Source organism: Camarhynchus parvulus, chromosome 1, assembly GCF_901933205.1.
Source record: "Camarhynchus parvulus chromosome 1, STF_HiC, whole genome shotgun sequence".
Classification (NCBI taxonomy): domain Eukaryota; kingdom Metazoa; phylum Chordata; class Aves; order Passeriformes; family Thraupidae; genus Camarhynchus; species Camarhynchus parvulus.
This window is the reverse complement of record NC_044571.1, coordinates 89,634,556-89,653,683: the sequence shown is the minus strand read 5'-3', so window position 1 is coordinate 89,653,683 and position 19,128 is coordinate 89,634,556. Positions and strand designations below refer to the sequence as shown.

General features: G+C 38.5%; 1 protein-coding gene across 1 annotated transcript in view; it reads right to left on the bottom strand.

Moving 5' to 3' along the window:
• The window catches only part of SPAG17 (sperm associated antigen 17), an 86,069-nt gene that overhangs the window by 1,890 nt on the left and 65,051 nt on the right, over nucleotides 1–19,128 (bottom strand). The window contains exons 27-45 of the mRNA XM_030953252.1: nucleotides 17,851–17,983; nucleotides 16,376–16,569; nucleotides 15,937–16,081; nucleotides 14,673–14,815; nucleotides 14,086–14,262; nucleotides 13,185–13,306; nucleotides 12,890–13,020; nucleotides 11,203–11,330; nucleotides 10,676–10,852; nucleotides 8,943–9,056; nucleotides 7,501–7,546; nucleotides 5,912–6,008; nucleotides 5,415–5,462; nucleotides 3,990–4,092; nucleotides 3,349–3,445; nucleotides 2,387–2,482; nucleotides 2,112–2,257; nucleotides 1,480–1,646; nucleotides 561–621 (exon numbers count right to left, since the gene is read on the bottom strand). Of these exons, the coding sequence (XP_030809112.1) occupies nucleotides 561–621; nucleotides 1,480–1,646; nucleotides 2,112–2,257; nucleotides 2,387–2,482; nucleotides 3,349–3,445; nucleotides 3,990–4,092; nucleotides 5,415–5,462; nucleotides 5,912–6,008; nucleotides 7,501–7,546; nucleotides 8,943–9,056; nucleotides 10,676–10,852; nucleotides 11,203–11,330; nucleotides 12,890–13,020; nucleotides 13,185–13,306; nucleotides 14,086–14,262; nucleotides 14,673–14,815; nucleotides 15,937–16,081; nucleotides 16,376–16,569; nucleotides 17,851–17,983 (2,325 nt within the window). The remainder of the gene's footprint in view (nucleotides 1–560; nucleotides 622–1,479; nucleotides 1,647–2,111; nucleotides 2,258–2,386; nucleotides 2,483–3,348; nucleotides 3,446–3,989; nucleotides 4,093–5,414; nucleotides 5,463–5,911; nucleotides 6,009–7,500; nucleotides 7,547–8,942; nucleotides 9,057–10,675; nucleotides 10,853–11,202; nucleotides 11,331–12,889; nucleotides 13,021–13,184; nucleotides 13,307–14,085; nucleotides 14,263–14,672; nucleotides 14,816–15,936; nucleotides 16,082–16,375; nucleotides 16,570–17,850; nucleotides 17,984–19,128) is intronic.

The window sequence follows — 19,128 nt, the reverse complement described above, 5'->3', positions numbered from 1 at the left end:
TCTGGCACTGCCTCTGCACAAGTCATTGCTTCTTGATTCCATGCATTGGCAAGATATTGCCTGGTATTACATGGATGCCATGGGGACAGTGGCCAGCACTATTTATTCAGAGACAGCATGCAAGTAAAAAGAGAGACTGAACAAAGGCAGAAAGAATGAATGCTTCTTACTTAGTGAGATAATGTGCTATGGTGCTTTGCTAGATAAAAAAACTTAAGGTGGAGAACAGTTGGAAGCAGGAGAAGAAAGGATTGAGGCAATAGTTTACTAGGTTTGAAAAAGCTCTCTATAACTTCACTGCTTGACCTGCTGCTTTCCACTGAACTTAACATTTTTATCCCTCTGCATTCTGGCACAGGCTGAGACTCGAGTGCATGGAGCACTTAGCTGAAGGTGGCAGAGGGACGGGGGAAGACAGCATCACTTCAAGCAACCTTAAACAAAACCGTGTACCCTGGCAGCTCTATTCCCAGACAGCTGCTGTCCCAGAAAGGTGCCCTAGCTAGCCTGAGGGCCAGCTGAGTCTAGAAAAAACCCAAAAGCTCTCCTGTGTAACCTACAGGTCCTGGTGTGTACATCACTCTCAGTCCTGTGTATGGAGGCGGCTGCTTCACCCGAAACCTGTCAGAAAGAGAAGAGGATCAGTTTGCCAGAAACTGTTTCAGGCAGGAGAAATCTCATCGAGGCTGCCTGCTCTTCCTCTTCTTTTTTAAATGACAGCAGAATTTCTTAGCTCATCCTTTCCATCATATTTTACAAGTTGGACTACAGCAATTCCTGGGCTTCTTGCCAAGGCTCAGGTTTCTAACAAAAAGCCCCCAATGGAGCAGATGAATGGGCCAAAGTAAGCCTTCAAAGAGCTTGTTAACACTGCCTGGTCCTTATAAGAGAATGTGAAACAGCACATTTTAAATCTGCACATTCAAGGGTAGCTGAAGTACAAACAGCTTCTTGGCAAACACCTGTGTATTGCAGACCCAGAAGTTCATAACAATCTTTATTTAACATTCTTTGATGTGATTCTATTGCAGAAAGCATGATACTGGTATGAGTTTTGTGCAAATAATCTTTAATTATTTGCACAAAATTCATACCAGTACCAACTAAAGCAGAAGTTTTGCTTCCTCATTTCTTACTGATAGTTTCACATGTGAGATTCAGTCCTTTTGTGAATGCAACTTCCTACTGTTCAGATTTTTAAAGATCACTAGATCAGATACGACCTTTACTTTTGCATTGCTCTGGAACTGATCCTGTAGATTTCATTCCCCCTTACACCAGAAGCTGTTAAAGGAAAGGCAGTAGAAGCAGCATTCCTAGGATATGGCTCCATCTTATGGAAAGCTCTGGCAGACCTATGAAGAGGCTGTGAGAATTCCTGTGCTTTCTCTGACCAGTGGGTCCGGAGAAACTGTACTTGATTTTTGTCAGGATCTATTTGGAGAGATAAAAACCAGGGTACTAAGAATTCAAACTAACCTTGAGAAGTTCACACCAACATTCTTCATGATTACAGTAGTTGCATAGGTGCAGCCTTCCTTTAGCACTCCAAATATCACCCTGGGTGGGATGAAATGGAATTTGGTAAGATCCTGTCTTGTTGCAAGAGAAGATGTGCTGACCTTTCCTGAGGCAGGATCTTCTATCTTTGCGAACAAAATATGAGACAAAGAGAAAGTTAGTGGCCATTAAGTCAGGTAGAGAATTACTTAACCTATATTTAACATCTGTCCACTCACCCTGAAGAATTACAAAACAACATCCTAATTTGAGTGAAAACTGAAGCAGTACTTTGAATACTGTCTGGAAATTTATACTGGTTTGAGTTTTCAGATGCATGAAGCCATTGAGGTGTCTCAGGGAAAATGGGGGAAGGTCTGCTCTTTTGGAAACAGAGCTTTCATGTAGGTGCCTGATGCAGAATGAGTTTTTCCTAGCAGTTGAGAGGAAAGGTACTTCTAGAATTGCCAGTAAACATAAATAAATTGCAACAGCCATGTTACAGTAAATACATTCAAAATATCTGCCAGCATTGCTCCAGGGTGAAGGTTTTATGGAAAAGAGGTCACTCAGAGGACATGAATATTGACAAGAAAGATGGTATTTTTTACCTTTTTATTTGGTATGGTGTTTGGTTTTTTCCCCTGAAGGCATGATGGTAATATTACTTTCTCTTTTCTTGTCTGTCCTGTAACATCCACCAGCAGACTTGGAACTTTCTGTTGAAAGGCTGTCTCTTCTGCTCCCTCAGCCTTGTCTGGAAGGGAAAGATTTCCAAAAGCATGAAAAAGTGACAGATGGATTGAAATTCATATTGCAAATATTGTGTCAGAAGTTATAAAAAGATACCGAGCTGCTCCAACTACATTCTGGAAGGCAGGTGTACCTGTTGTGCTGCTGGAACCATCATCTTGTTTGGAAGGATCCTGTAGGGGAAGGCCAGATGAAAGTGATGATTCACTTGTGGTATCAAGAAATTCAGCTTCTAAAGGGAAAATAATGGAACACTGAGTCAAGTGTTTTTTATGATCAAAATCCTTTTCATAAACATGTGAAAAACATCAGTCTTTAGCACTTTAATTTACACAGTCTTGGAAAGCTGCTACATAACCATGAGAGGCTGGGAAAATTCTGCATGCAACGTTTTGCTCTACTGAGCCACAGCGATCTCAAAAATGCCTGTTGTGTGATTAGTCCTTTCTTGTTCTCTGGCTAACTGAACTATAAACCATAAAGGATTAAAAGAAAATCCAGCACAGGTCTTATGGTGATTGAAAATGAGGAAATATGGGAATTACTGGGGGTCTGATAAAGCCCCACAGAGAACTAGTTTCCTGATATGAATCTTTGCTGTGTATGACTTTTAATCTCACTGTATGATTTCAGTAACTTGTCAGGCTGCTTTTTAAACAGAACTGAAGTATTCCTCTCAGATCTGAAAAGCTGAAGCCTAAGATAATGATCCCTCTTTCCCTGCTTCCTGTCAGGGAGTCACCGCTTTCCTCCTATGTCCTCCAGTCTATCTTTAGCCTGCATGTTTCCTAGTCCATATTGCTTTTGCACCAGTTCCCTCTTACCATTGAGTTTCAGAAATAAATCTCCCATATTTTTCCTACAGTCATACTAGTTTTTTTCTAAACTTGGCCTCCTTGGTTCTTGCTCATCCACCCCTAACTATTATTTATTCCATTCAAGTTTCTTGAGCATTTTTCATCTATCCAAGTCTCATTCATAGCACAATTCTTCAGCTTAGCATCCAAAGCTGATGGTTCTTCCACATTCAATGATGTCTGCAAGGGCTTCTTCCTCCTGAAGAAGATACAAAACTGATGCCAGACAGTCGATTACCTCCACTGGGTTCTCTTATCAGCCTCAGAGGCCAAGTCTCACTTGTTTCTTTTTGAAGTGGAGGAAGTTCCTTCGACATTGCTTCCAAATCAGGAAACTGGAGAAAAGGAAGAAAGAGGGCTTAGCTTTCACAACTAAACACCTAGGAAAACCAGACAGCAGACACCCTTCTCCCCTTGCAAAAAATGAAAGGAAAAAATTTTAAAAAAGGAATGCAAAGGAAACAAATAAGCAGAAACAAAGTGGTGACTTATAAAAGAGATAGAAATAGTTACATCAGATTACAACCTACATTTCTGAGTAGGCTTTATGCACTTACAGCATTTACCAGTAGAAGAACCCCTAAGACCACCTCTAAATTAGGAGTGTTAGTTTTACTTATTCCCTTTCTAATAAGCAACGAGAGGGGTTTGAGGGGTAAGTAAAAAAATCCTGAGGTTGAGCTTTGCTCTGAATCAGGCTCTCTCCAGAGTTTATGTAAGTAATTTTATAGAGTTTGTTACCAGTGAACATATACCATATTCATCTGCCATGGTTGTCTTTTGTAATGGTTTGTTGAGATATAAACCCAGAATTGTCTTTGGGAGCATGGGAGATACTGGCTGGCCTAACAGACTTCATCCAGTTTTCAGCTGCATTACCTTTTTTTGGTAGAAGTTTTTGCCAAATTCAGATTCAAAATACGGAGCAAAAATTCCATTTATCAGTGCTGCAAATAAAGCCTTCTGTTTATCCAGTTCTTTCCTAGGGATGTTTTTCACATTGTTGGTAAGGAAAAGAAAGAAAAAAAGCATTATAACTGAGTTCAGCCTGTTTTTCAGTATTGTACATCAAGAAATGGATTTGGTAAAGGCAAGTGGCATTTTCTTCCCTGGTTCATCACATGAAGTAATATTCTTCTAATTGGCAATTTTCTTGGAGGTGGATTAAGAATTGACAGGTCAGAATGCACACAGACAGCGAGCTGCCTGCTATGAGGAGCTCCTCCTCAGAACATACTCCATTTCTCTAAACCTCACAGAACATGTCTGGGACTGCCACTGGTGTCTTTCCAACCTTCCACAAACACTTCAAGCTAAGAATTGGTATTCCAAATGCACTGCTAAAATTTTGAACACAAAACTCAACTAATTTCATTATTTTATCACAGAAAGACTTGACAGCTCTGTGGATACAGAAGAAGCTGTTCAAACTTCTGAAGGTAAGGCTGACCAGAGTAAAGATCAGTCATGTTCTCAGCTTGATATAGCCCAGTTTTACACCATTAGAATTTCACTGACTTGCAGCAGGGTCTAATATCAGCTATGAAATGATCAGTCTTAATCATACTGAGAGTTTGAACACTGGTTTTAGAGCCAGAATTGCACATGATGTTCTTGGGTGCTGACTGCTCAGATTTATAAATTGAAATTATTTTTTTAATAAGATCCAAAACAGTGTGAAATGCTATATGAAAATGTAACTCTGAAATTCTAAAAGGATTTTTTATCTCATGCAAATCAGAAATAATTAAGAAGCAATATGGAAAGCCTCACATGGAGTGCTGTGTCCACTTTTGACCTGTCTGGTGCACAAAAGGGCCACAAAGATGATTAAGGGTTTGGAAGACCTTTCATGTGAGTAGAGGCTGAGAGAGCTGGGGCAGTTTTGCCTAGAGAAGCTTTGAAGCACCACCATGTGAGATGGTCTGGGGTTCTATTTGAAAAAAATCAGCTTTTATTTGTGGAATATCTGAATCTTAACCTAAAGCATCAGCATTTGAAAATATTAATATGCAGTATTTTCTACACTAGAGACAGAACCAGAAAACAAAACACAGGGCTTCTGACTTCAGCCTTGGTTTGCATAGTGTAAGTTAACAGTAATGCTGCTGGGTTTTGGAAAAAAAAAGACAAAATAAAGAGACTCAAACCACTTTTTCAGCATTTCTGTTGAGCAGGAAATACCCCATTATTTGCAGGCAAGCCACTGCACCATCACCCAAGACCTGGTGAAATCAGTAACATTCTTTACAAAAGCAGATTAAGCTGTCTCATAACAGAACTTGATCCTACTAATATTATTACCTGGTCTCTTCCAGTTTGCTTTTCCACTTGGATTTTACTCCTTCCGGGCTGAATCCCAGAAGAAAAAAAGAGAGAGTAGTGCGAATGAGAAAACTAGTAGTCTTCTATAAATACAAAAATATTTACAAGATAACCTTGGAAAGAAAATGCTTTTTATGAGAGTATGTTATGTAAACACTTCAGGTGGCTTCTGACTCAGACTTGTATAGTTTGCACAAAAGTGTTTGCTTATATCTGCATTTTTATTAGATAATTCAATCCAAGAAATATGCAAAATTATTTCCCAACAAACTTTGAATTATCTTTCAGATATGGAAAGAGAGCCATAGAGGGACAAAATAATCACAGGACAAGACAGTAAAACGTTGCCATCTCTATCTAGGGATCTAGATTCCAGCCCTTAATGACAGTCAGTAAAGCACAGTGCCTCCCCTGTGTGCTTGGCTTCACCCTTTGTGTTATTTCCATTTGCACCAGTCCTTGCTGCTCTGTCCTACCTGTGCTGCTGGTCCTGTCTCTGTGCAGTGCTTGCCTTCCCTGTGTGATCCTGGGCAGGAGGAGCCACTGCCTGCTCATACAGCTGGCTCACACGGGCTGCAAGGGGAAGGGCACTGCTGAATGGGCTTGCTCTGCTGCACAGGGTTATGTAAAAAAAACCATCAAAGGATGTTTTTTAAATGCATCTTTCTGCCACTTTATGGAAACCTAACAGAATCTTTGTTACTGTGAGGGAAAAGGCAGAAAGAACTTCATTCCAAAATCAAGATCAGAGCATTAACAGATAAGAAATTGAATTCAATATTGAAAGGAGAAGAAGCAGATTAGGTTCACACTCCCACCCTGTATTTCCTGACATATTTTTACATTCTTTCAAGATACAAATACCTGTGAATAGGAAAAGTTGCTGACATTCAGCCACTCTGTAACTGGGGTGCTCTGAGGTCTTTATCTACAGCTGAAGAAAATAATGTGGGCTTTCAGGGATCCTTATTACATTTAGCTTGCTTAAGCTTGCTTGTGCTTAATTGAGGCTGTGAAGCAGCCATAATCAACATTCTCATGGAAGGAACTGCTAGCTCAATATGTATAATGGAGAAATGCCAGTCTTTCCACATTTAATATTGTGACCAGCTCTAGGGCTTTATTAAAGAGTTGCCCTGTCCTCTGACATATTTTATAAAGTGTGTTGTTTACTTTATACCTTGAAGCTAAATCATGGGTCCAAAGAAATTTCCTTGTCTAAAAACAATTTTCTGTGGCGAAGTTTAGGAGATGTGAGTATTTGAGAGATATGATCCTATTAGACTATGACAATATCTCTTAGTGTTCTGGGAATTACATGAGTTCAAACTTCAAAATGTGGGGTTTTTTTGGTCAGCTTCTTCACCATAAAACATGATTTTTCAGCTTTTTCTATTTTTACCTGTTTCAAAGAGCTTTTCTTTCCCACTATCTTCTTCATTAGCAATACTACACTAAAATTGCAGCTCCATTTAAGAGGAAACTGTTCAGCAAGCATTTGTTGCAGCAGTTTCTGTTTATTTTGCACAGTATGACGTTTTTGACAAGTAGAAATATTCTTGACAAGGAAAATAACACTTTAAAGATGAGTGTCACAAGGGGATAGAATGTAATGAATTTTTCTACAGAAAAGGGTTATGGGTTTTTATAAGAGATATCTTAACTTTTATTTGTACATCTTAATGTACAAGTGATGTGATGGTTTGAGATTAGATTTGGAAGTGTAATAAATAACTAGGATTTACTTAGTTGCTTTGAAAAACTTGTCTGAAAAGTTGTTACTTGCATAAAAATAGCCAAGTATTGTCATAGTTCTTACACCTAAGAAAACTCACTACATGAAAATGTCAAATACACATGCCTAAAACCAGGAATTATTTTTCAGACATACTGGATCATTGATGCTAAGAAGTCCTAATCACCTGTGAGAGTCACACAGAAGCATGTACATAGTACATAGATGAATTCACCTTTATATTGCCTCTTTAAAAATAATAGTACAATACTTTTAAACTTATTATGATATTTTTAATTTTAAAAGTACAGGTATTCAAATTTTTATTACCTCTATCACTGAGATTTTCAGTTGACTTCTTCCAGTCAGGGAAGGACTGCAATGAAAAATGAATAACTGTGACTACATGAGAAATAAAATTCACAACAACATCTTATTCAGAGGATTTATATTAAAAACAAGTGCTATCTTGTTATCCCCATTCTTGTAGTCACATTGTCAGGTATTTCAGTGTGTCAGAAAACATACGCTGGGAAAAAAGGATATGAAGTACAATTTCCCTGTTCTAAACAGGTATTTGTCTCCTTCTTGATGACCCACTGCATAGATAGCTTTGTATTTTATATGGTTACTTTTTATTAGGTCAACTAAGCTAATTCCTAATCAAATCGAAATCCTTTGGCAAAAAAATCTGAACAAGATATACTTGTATTAAACTTAGAATCCCAACAAGTCAAATGGGAAATGTGTTCAGGAATTTGCAGGCTTTGTTACTGAGGAGATCTCATGTGGCTGGCTTACAGTAAAGTGAATAAGGGTTAAGAGGCTCTGAAGTGTTTCCTTTATTCTCGTGCTGTCTCTGAAGCAGTTAACTGGAAAGCAGATCTCCTGACCAGGCAGTCTGGGCTGTAACAGAGCTACTGGAGACTTGGGAGCAATGGGACACTGATTCCTGGGTCACAGCAGATGCACACTGAGACTGCTGCTCACAAAAGAGTTGTCCAATGTGAAATCTGTAACTGCAAATGAGGGTGCTGAAGGTAGCCAGGACAATCAACAATAATTAGTCACTAGACAAATTCACTGGATCTGAGCAGCATGTGAGGTTCAGCACCTGGGCCTCATTGAAGTAAATAAATGTCTGCCTAGAGGATAGATGCAGATGGAATTACTGACAGATCATTTCTTTGTCCCTTTTTCCAGAAAAGCTGTGATCCTCTTCTATTTACCCACCTTTCCCATTACCTATTCCTCTCCTTTTTGTGTTCTAATTATCCATGAAAATTCACAGATTATATTTAAAAAAAACCAAAATGCTGCTCAGCAGTAATAACAATATTCCTCCAGACTGTTTTTGTATTATCCCAGAAGCAGGGTTTAAATTCTTACTATGGAGGTGGCTGTGGTTGAAATAAAAGTCTCCCATGTGCAATGACAACAGACTGGAAACATTTTCACTCTGATGTTGGGGGATATTAAAAAAAGTAAATTACTGGAAAGTAATTTTGGTCTGTGTGTTTGGGAACATATCATTCAGTAGAACTCTTGAACTGTTTTGAGCATTGCTTCCCTAAATGGCAGCAGTGCCCAGCTGAATTCAGACCAGCTGAAGGCTGTGTGGCTCTGCTTTACCATTAATCTCCACCAGAACTGGCTCTGTGCTGCTCTGACATTTGCTGGTTTATTAATGGATAATGTGCTTCAAGGCTCGCACTTCCAATGCAATACAAGGGTTTTGTTGAAAGAAATAATTAAAATTTTGATTTTCTCACTGTAACCTGTTCAAGGAGACTTGCAGCATTCTCCTTTTCCTCTTCTGTTCTTGGTTCTTTCACATTAATCTCTTCCAGCTCATCTTCCTGCTTTAAGATGTTCTCTATATATTCCTAGTGGAACAATGAAAAAGATGAATAAAGATGCACATGTAGGCTTAAAATAGATATTTACATTGACATAATCATTCCAACTGCTACAGAAAAGAAGCACATTTCTTTTCCAACATCTCTTTAAATCAGCTGGATAGAAAAAGGGGTTTTAAACACACCGCTCTGCCAGAAAGCTACATGCAGTACAGAACTTTAAGGTTTGTAGAAACAAATGTTTCCCACACCAGTTCTTTTTCACTTGTTTATATCTCTTTAATCTTATAGGAGATGGACAAAGGAAGAATATTTTCCTTAAATCTTGATTTTGCTCTGACAAAGTGAAGGTGAGGCTAAAGATTTAAGACGCTTCATTCTGGAAAAAAAAAGAATTAATTAAATATTGATTTGTGAGCAATGAGAGTATTTTCATTGCACATTTATGCAATTGTTGCAACTGTTTTTTCAGTGCTAGTAATTGCAGCTCTTCCTTCCCAGTGTAATAAACAGCATTCATCTTTCTCTAAAAATCAACAATATATCTGGGTGATGAATAGACTTCCCTTGCCATTTTGGTGTGGAACTTTTCTTACACTGTTTGCCTTTGAAAGATCAGTATGCAAATTAAAGAATAATTTTAATATATTTATAGACTGAAAAACTGGTAACATTTCATTCTGATAGACCTGAATATCCCAAACATGTCTGGGCTGGCCAGCTGTCAGTGTTTTTCTATTGCAAGCATGTTTTCTTTGAAATGTAATGTGGGGGACAAAAATTATATAAATGGCTACAATATACTACTACCTTCACACATGTCACATGCTGTTAACTTACAAATTCAGTCTGCAATGCCATTATCAAAATAGTTTAAATGAATAAATTACAGGACACATATACTTTGTTATTTTCTAATTCCTAAGTAATAATGGGGTTTTGACTCTGAAATCTCTTCTAAGAGCATCTTCACAATGTGAATTAAATACAGGAATGTTTTACACCAACACTGAGAAGGGCAAAGCTGCTCACTTTTGGACATCATCTCAGAACACTGGCACAGGAGGTCTAGCTTGCACCCTGCTATGAGCAAGTCACTAATGAGGGATGACCACAAACCTTGTCAGAAGGCTACACAGCTATTTCCTAGACATGGATAGAGTAACAAACTCAGACTGAAACCTGGAAATGTTCTACATTGATTTATGAAAAAAATACATAACCAAGACCAGAGTGTGTCTCAGTGACCAAGTTACTTGCAGAATTATGGTGAGCTAGAAATTCTTGTTCAGCTTTATATATTTAAACTCTTAAGGCTTTTTGAAGGAAAACAAACTCTAAGCAAAATAAAAGTGAAGTAACAGATATCAATATTGACAGCAAGGAAATTATATGTTAGAGTACTGTCTGTCATGTATGCTGGATTGGATCTCATGTATTTGCTTAGAAAACTAGGTTTCATAAGAGGTAAATGAAACAATTGAACTTTTTCAGAAGAACACTTACAGCACCTGTTTATGTATGAAATAATTGTTCTTCAAGCATAGTAGATTTTTCTCAGGTATATACTTCACATTTATCACAATTCGTCTACTTGTTTGTTCTCTATTGCTTACTGGAAGAATGAATAAATGTGGTTGAACTACCTTAAGGGAAAGATGCAGCTTTTCTCTTAATTCATCACAGAGTGGCTTATACTGGAATAGCTGGCGGATCTGCAGTTTTTTGGGACATTTTCGCACGGGGGCTGGCAAGGACACACGTGCTTCTCCAATGCTGAGACCCTTCCAGACACACCTCACTAAGGGACCTTTGATCTCCCCCTGAACAGAGAGGAGCAAACAAAAAGAGCAAAACCCAAAAATGCACCTATTGGCAATATGTCTCAGTTAAAAGGCATGTCATAGACCTAGACAATAAAGCCAGTAGATTCCTGGGAACAATTTATCTATCCTAAACCATCTCTATCTGGTAAGATAAACTCTCCTTAAAATTGCTAATCCCCTCACTAAGTGTAAAAGAATGGGACCATACATTCCCTGACACAGCCTACCATTTGCTCTGTCTGCTTAATAAATTGAATTTAACATTCACATTGTTTAGAGCTTCATTTCCCCACAGAGACAAACATCTATTGCTTTAACATGAAAAGACAGTTTTGAAACAATTATACCTCAGGAGGAGAAGATTCTTTCTGAGTCTCTGGCTGTAGATATGGAGGAACAATACTCTCTGGTTCTTTCTTCATTACCCAGGGGGATGATTCAGCCATAGGCCGGAGAACAGTAATACTTAAAACACCTGGTTTAAAGACACATTTTGCTAAGAATCAGTTCAAATTAAAAAAAAGAAGTGTCTCAGACCTACAGAGAAAAACACCTATCTACAAAAAAATCTTATTACTAACAGATAAAACTCCATGTATCCATGGCTACAGATAATATCAGACCACTGCGTTGATTATAGAATAGTGGTACAAGCTCAGATTACTCAGCCCATTTTTAACAATAAATTGCTTATGCTACTTGCTTTGATTCTTGGTTAACAGCTCAGTTGTATAGTGTGGGGAGTAGCTCAAACAAGGAAGAGCAAAGCATTGACCCATGTGTACTGAATACTAATCTCAGAAGTAGTACAACATATTCAGAACATGCATAATTCTTCACTGTATTTTATACTTCATGCCCTGATCACTGGATGGATTCCATTAGAGATGGTTTATTTGTATTGCTTGCATAAATTTTAATGTTCTTCAAAATATTTTTTCCAGCCCATCCCAAAAATTACTTAATCTACTATGATCTATACCATAGGCAACCTTCAAAATGGATATTACCACTGAGGTACTTTGTCACAATGATACAAAATTGTGAAGCCTTGCAGTAAAGGCAAATAGAACCAATATTGTGAAAGGTGGAGCAGGAAGTCAGATGTGCTACTATTACAAATGATTGCTGGTTGTAAGTAAAATTTTTTGACTGGGTATGTATGCTCTCCATCTTTCTGATCTTTTCATCTTCTTCATTTTTCTGGCTCCCTCCATGTCCCTTCTTTTTTTCTTTTTTCCCATGGCAGAATGACTTCATTTGGTTTCTGCAATGGGGAACCAGTCATTTGTGTGAATAAAAGTACATTTAAAAATGTGCCACACTTTATAAGAGTAGTAAGTGGGAAACCTGTTTTACATCATATGCTTATGACATAAATCTATGACAAATTTGTCTTAGGACCTTATGGCTTGAAGCAAACTTCCGTCATCATCCCCTCATATTCTGGGGAACCATACTTTCCTCTCTTTTAAAGATATTTTTTTGTTAGCAACTACCTGTTACACCACAGTGTCTTTTATAGAAACACAGCAGATCCAATTACCTTTACAATGACAACCAACAATTCCAGGACATAATTTCTTGCATTGCTACTACAATGTGGTTGGTACCATGCAGTATTGGCTATTCCAGCCATGTTTTTTCAGCTTCTTAATGTGTATCCTTTCCAACAGACAGCCTAAAGGTCAACATCAGGGCATCACTCTCCTCATTGCTACATCATTAATGGAGACTGTGAGACATTCAAGTTTTTAAATGATAAACACAAAGAATATATTTAGTTGGTAATCGCTTTTATTTGTGTGACTGAGAGTGGATAAAGATATGCCATTTGTTAGTTCACTTATCCCTTAACAGTGTCCTTCAGTTAATTCTCTGTTTCCCAGAGTTTTTCCCCAAACTCATTTCTTTCACTCCTAGAAGGTGTGGATCCTTATTTACAAGGGTAAAAACATTTCCTGCCCAAAAAAGAGTTTTGAAACTTTTCAATTCTTTCTATTAGTAGTCTGTCAGAGAAGAAACATTTTCTACCTGGCTGTTCTTGTACTGGATCCCGCAAGACTGCAGTGGCAGGATCACTGCAGGCCTCAGCCATATACTCGTGTACATCCTTTGTTCGCAGGAGCTCTGTTCCAGAACCATCCTCAGAGATTATGAAAAACCTGCACAGCCAAACACACACACGGGGCTCTATCAAGAGAGCAGAACTCCAGCATGATGGCATCAAATGTGCAAATACAGACTACTGAACAAAGGGAGCACAAATCCATGAACCCTGTAAAATACTGTGAAGAAAAATAAGTGTTAACCTAGGAGTGCAGTTTACCTGGGGACATGCTCATTATCAGTGACAGGTTTGTTAACATCATCTGCTGCTGAACTCCCGTCCTCCTTGTCATCAGAGCCACTGCTGGGAACGCACACATCTGTGCTGCCATCAGCCAGGACCTATAGCAGAAATTACGTGAAATTACTTGAGTTAAAAGATCCTTTTAAAACAGTGACTTGCTGGAGAACTTTAACATAGTTTAGCCCAGTGAAAGAGACAGAAAAACACATTTCACAATGAGCAGCTGGAAACTCACAGGAAAAAGAAATAAAGAGGAAAACTGAAAAGACAGTAAAACCCCTACAATATTTCTTGAAAGACATGCTGTATCATAAATACTAATATCACATGCTGATATTTAATAAATTCCCAAAGACTGTTACACAAAAATACTCACTCACTGGTGAAGCCAGGTAACTGTAATACTCAAGACAGACTTTGATGTATACCTACTGAGTGAACTTCTACAGTATTCTCCTTCTTGAAAATACTATGTGCTTATTAACTAATGTGACATTTACATATTCAAACAAGATAACTAACAATGACCTAAAAAGGAATAATAGTGCCTTTTTCAAGATACAATTTAAATAAGGGTGATTCAAAGCACAGTCCATTAACTGAATCTGACACACCTAGTTTTTAATCCTCACTTGCAGAGCTGATTATTTGCTATAGTACAAATCATGCTAATTAAAGGTGAGCTAAATTGTACACCATGTGATCTGTTTCAGTCTCTCTAAAGAGGGATAAATATAAAAAAAAGGATATCCATCACTTAGTTAAGAAGATATCAGAGACCTGATTCTGGCTACTTTAAATATTACAAGGTTACAATTTGATTTTGAGAGAAGTTTATAACAGAACGCAGAAACTTGTTTTCTTCCATGTATTTTACCTTGAAAGTATTTCCTTCAGGATCCATCATCTCACAAATAGTGCTGGAAGTGTGTTTCATAATGTATCTCCCTGCTTGTTTCTCTTCTTCCTTGCTGCTGAAATCAAAAACTTCATGGCTATAAACTGCTGAGCAATCTTCATCAAAGAAAAGAAAGCCTCCCTTGCTGGGTAAAACCTATGAGAGCAAAAAGGAAGAGGTTAAATCCTCAAAGGTGAAAAATTTAATTTAAAGATACTGAGAAAATGAAGAATAGATACAAATCAAGAGGACAGCTTCCAGATATTCAATACTGAATCATCCACTTCAGAGGAATCAAAGGGGAGAAAGAAGGAATATGAGGTCCAAGAAGTAGGCTGATCTGAGTCTCTGTGATATTTAACTTCAGGAAATTTAAGACTGTGATTTAAATATATTGTACATTTGTGAGTAAGTGTCTAAACATCATCAGAGTATGAAAGAGATAGAATAACAAGGATTAGTGAAGACTATAGAGAAGGGAGGTAATGAAGGTGAGAGCTGCTAATGGCAGGGAACTTGGAACACAGAGATTAAACGTCACTGTGACAAACTAAAATAATTCTCACCTGATATGTTCCCTGTGGCTTTGCTACAATAGATGTCCCATCTCCAAAGACAGTACAACAGGTACCATCCTCACAATTTGTTGTAACAGTAGCAAACTCAGGATTCTCTACTCGTGTACCTTTGAGCTCCTTTGCAATGACTTCTGAGAATTACAAGAATAATGGAAATGTCTTATGATTCAATTTGCTTTTTCTCTCACAGCGCTGGATCTTTATCTTTTCAGTGCAAGACCTTCATAAACTTCATAGCATCCTTTATCATATATTTTTATGTTAGGTAAATAAAATGCAATCTTTTAAGTTCTGGACTGTGAATTCAATATAGGAAAACCCAACTGTATAAATATCTGTAACTACCTGTAGCTGGCCAGGAAAGTACACTCTAATGTATCAAGTATGGTACTAACCATAATGATCTGGATATTTGTAATATACAAGTTGGATCACTGAAATTCTTTGTGCCTGTAATACAAACTCTAAAATGTAAAGAAATTCCTATTCAGCAACACAAATCTTGGAAAACATATTAAAACAGGCATGTTAATCTGGTTATTGCATTTCCATTGAAGAGATAGGTCAGTTCAAGGGATTTTGACTTTTGAAATCCCACAGGGAGATGTCCCTGAACATTTTCTGCTAAATCAATAAAGGTCTTTCCCTACGCTGTTTGAACAGTCCAGATGCCCACACAGTAAAAGTCCCCCTCATTTTAATTAAGGAGGACAGGACTTTTCTTGCAAATGAAGCAGTGATACAGAATACACCACTAGCCAGAAGAATCACAGATGACCTTTGGCCCCACTTATTTCAGGCAAATACAAGTTTCACTTTTCTTGGCAGGACATTTTCTACAGCCATATTCAGATATTTAGTATCTACAAGGCTGGTGAGTCCATGGCTTCACTGGGGTATATAAGGATGCTTTGGTCCTTTCATACCTCTTCAGTTAAAACTCAAAGCTTCCTCGTTATTGTTAGGGCAGGGGAGAGAGGGCAATGAACACACTAAAACCCTGGCACTGTGGTCTCATGGGGAAGGAGGACCATAGAGGTACGAAAGAAGGAAATTAAATTACTTGCAACAGTATAATTTTTGCACTGAATATACTGCTGAAAGAAAGCAAACAAACTAAGCCTAGACTGCACTAGTGGATTTGTTATATAGGCTACTGGTATAAGCCACCTTTAGTATATATTTTGACAACTTTCTGCTTCACAAAATATGTTAAGTGCAAGAAAAGTAAGCGCTCCCCTTTAGATGTTACCTGTTTCCACACTACCCTCTGGTACAGAAAGGTCTTTACATTTTTCATAAAAAGTTGTGATCCTGGTACCATCAGCATGTTCTACTACTCTGTTACCATCTGGCTTCTCAACAGTTATCACTTCATCTTCTCGTACAGTCATAATCTGAAAGAATGAAGGACTACTCATTTATATTGGCCCTGTGATACTTGTGACAGCAGCAGCAACAATACAAGGGATCAGGACTGAAGCTCTAAAGAAGCTTGCCTACCACATTGTTATCTACTTGAGAGACAGAGGAACCATATTTTCTTCAAAATCTAAAGCTACTGCATTTCTAACAGTGCAGTAACACAACCTGTAGGATGTTTTAAAAGAATAAATCCTACAACTTATGTGCTGGCAGCTCTGTCTCTTAGCTTATAGACAGTGCTACAGTAACACCAAAGCAGTTAATACCATTCCATCAGCTGGGTTCGTGGCCTGAAACATTAAGAGTGGCTTCAGATCCATTCTTGTGGCACCCTCTGTGCCCACTAGAATGCCTAATGGAGTTGTTGTTATCCAGGTTCCTGCCTTAGGTTGTGTAGAACTGGCCTTTTCAAACTCATCAGACTTCTGTGACGGTACTGATGTCTTGTCACTGCCTTTTCCTGCAGAAACAAAAATTTCTGTATCAGACTTGATATTCTCTAAGGCAAAAGACAAAACCAGTAAAGTTCAGAGTTTGTGAACATTGCTTTTGACAGAATTGCAAAATGAACTATTTAACAGGCTAGAAGAAAATTACAACTCCAGCTCTCAAAGACATGATCCTGAACTAGCCTTATCTAATGTGCTTCCTTACAGAAAAAGCATATAGCATACTAATGCCATCAGTCCTATGGTGCATCAGAAGAAAAGGATCTCATTATGAAAGGCAACTGGAGAGATCTTACTAGGAATGTTCTAGAGAACTCTTGTCTCACATATTCAGGAAAAATAGACGAAGTGTATGCAAAAGACAAGAGTTTAGTCCAGCGAGCAGGCTGAAAGAGCAATTATCTAGCAAAAAAGCACCCCTGAGACCAAAAAGAGATGAAACTCTATACTAGAAATTTGTCAAGAATAAGCAGAGAAGAAAGGTGGGGAAGGTGAAAAAGTGATCATAAATAAAGGACAAGAAATAAAGGACTTGCATTGGTCACAGATACTGAGAATTCATATTAGAAAATGGTTTGTCAAAGTTCTCATCTTTGCAGCTGTCTAAAGGAATATCCTAAGAAAAAGGACTGGCCTTGACTCAAAAAGTCTCTTTTTGAGACACCTTTCTCTTTGGCAGCAATTTTTATTCACCTATTTCCAATAAATTTTATGTTAATACAACAGGTCAGAATTATTCTGTGTACTAAGTAATACTGACAGTGATCTTGGACTATACTCTGAGGTATGAAGTAAACATTATTTGGTTTTTTCTCAGTCAAACAAAATACAATAAGAATGGCTATATTACCACCAAGCACATGTCCATACAACCAACTGATAATGACCAATAGTAGGTGCCTTGGAATACACGGAATGAGAAAGAAAAATGTATCCTCTGTGAGAGAAGCATTTCTTAATAAAAAGACTAAAACTGTAAGACAAAAGTCAGGATTTAACACTACTGTAATTACAAGGATTTCTTTTAAAAGACTTCATGTTCACTCTGATACCAGTGAAGTTCTTACACAACTTTTTATTTATTAGAGTCCAACAGTGTTAGAAGAAAAATAAAATTGGAGTTAGGAGAGAGATGATTTGCTATGAAGGTAACATAGCAGTGGGCAGCAGTTGAGTACAGATAAAATTGCATTTTCATACTGTCAGAATTTTCAGACTAAAGAAATATGCTCTTTATTAAGTATCACCAGCCCTACTAACTTTATATCTGTCCAAAACACAAGAAATATTACCTTTCTTAATGCTGGTCTCAGATAAATGGTCTGATTCTGTTAAGGGAGTTTTCCTCCATATTTCATCTGTAGGTGGTGGTAGGACAGGACCAGAATCAGGGCTATTACACACTGTGCCATCAGCAAACAGAATCTACAGAAATCAAGGACATACTAGAGGTTAAAATAAATTCAAACAGCACTAGAAAGCCTTAAAAGAATGTGTCACAAATGCAATAGTCACTAGAATACCATGGGTGATGAAGAGGAAAAAAGTAAAATCTCTCAGAATGAATACAAGAAATAAAGAAGCTATCTTGAAGAGAATTAATAGAACAGACTATTTTAGTTGGAAGGGACCTACAATGATCACCTGGTCCAACTGCCTGACTGCCTCAGGGCTGACCAAGTTAAAGCATCTTGTCAATGGCATTGATCAAATGTCTCTTAAACACTGACAACCTTGGGGCATCAACCACCTTTCCAGCGTCTGACCACACTTCTGGTAAAGAAATGCTCCCCAGTGTCCAGCCTGAACCTCCCTTAGTGCTCCTTTGAGCCATTCCCACGTTTCCTGTCAGTGGATTCCAGTGAGAAGGGATCAGCATCTCCCTCTGCACTTCCCCTGTCAGGGAGCCGCAGAGAGCAGGAGGTTGACCCTCAGCACCTGCCTCTCCAAAGCAGACAAGCACAGAGCCCTCAGCCACTCCTCTCAGGATGCACCCGCCAGCCCTTCCACCAGCTTTGCTGTTCTCTGGACTCACTGCAGGACCTTCCCACCCCTCTGGAGTGGTGGTGCCCAGAGCTGCTCCCAGCACTCCGGGTGAGGCCGCAGCAGCGCTGAGCACAGCAGATGATGGATGATCCCTGCTCTGCCCGGCTGTGCTCTGTGTTTGATGCCCCCAGGACACGGTTCCTGCCCTCTGGGCTGCCCGGGCACGCCCTGCCGACTCTCACTGAGCTGCTGCTGCCCCCAGCACCCCTAGGGCCCTCCCTGCAGGGCGTTCTGCAGACACTCCTGTCACAGTTTGTACTTGTGCCTGGCATTACTCTGTCCCACATGTAGGATCCAGCAGTTGGTTTTGTTAAATTTCATCCCATTTGTCACTGCCAGAAGGAGTGCAGCTATTTGCTGCAGTCCATGGATCTAATTAATGGGCACTCTTCTAATAATAAAAAGGCGTTATAAAAATAAACAGTAAAGATTATTCTTTGACTAAATGGTCATAGGTTAATGACTTCTTTTTGGTAGCAGTGATAATGCATCTGTATTGACATATTGATCTGTACTGAAATATT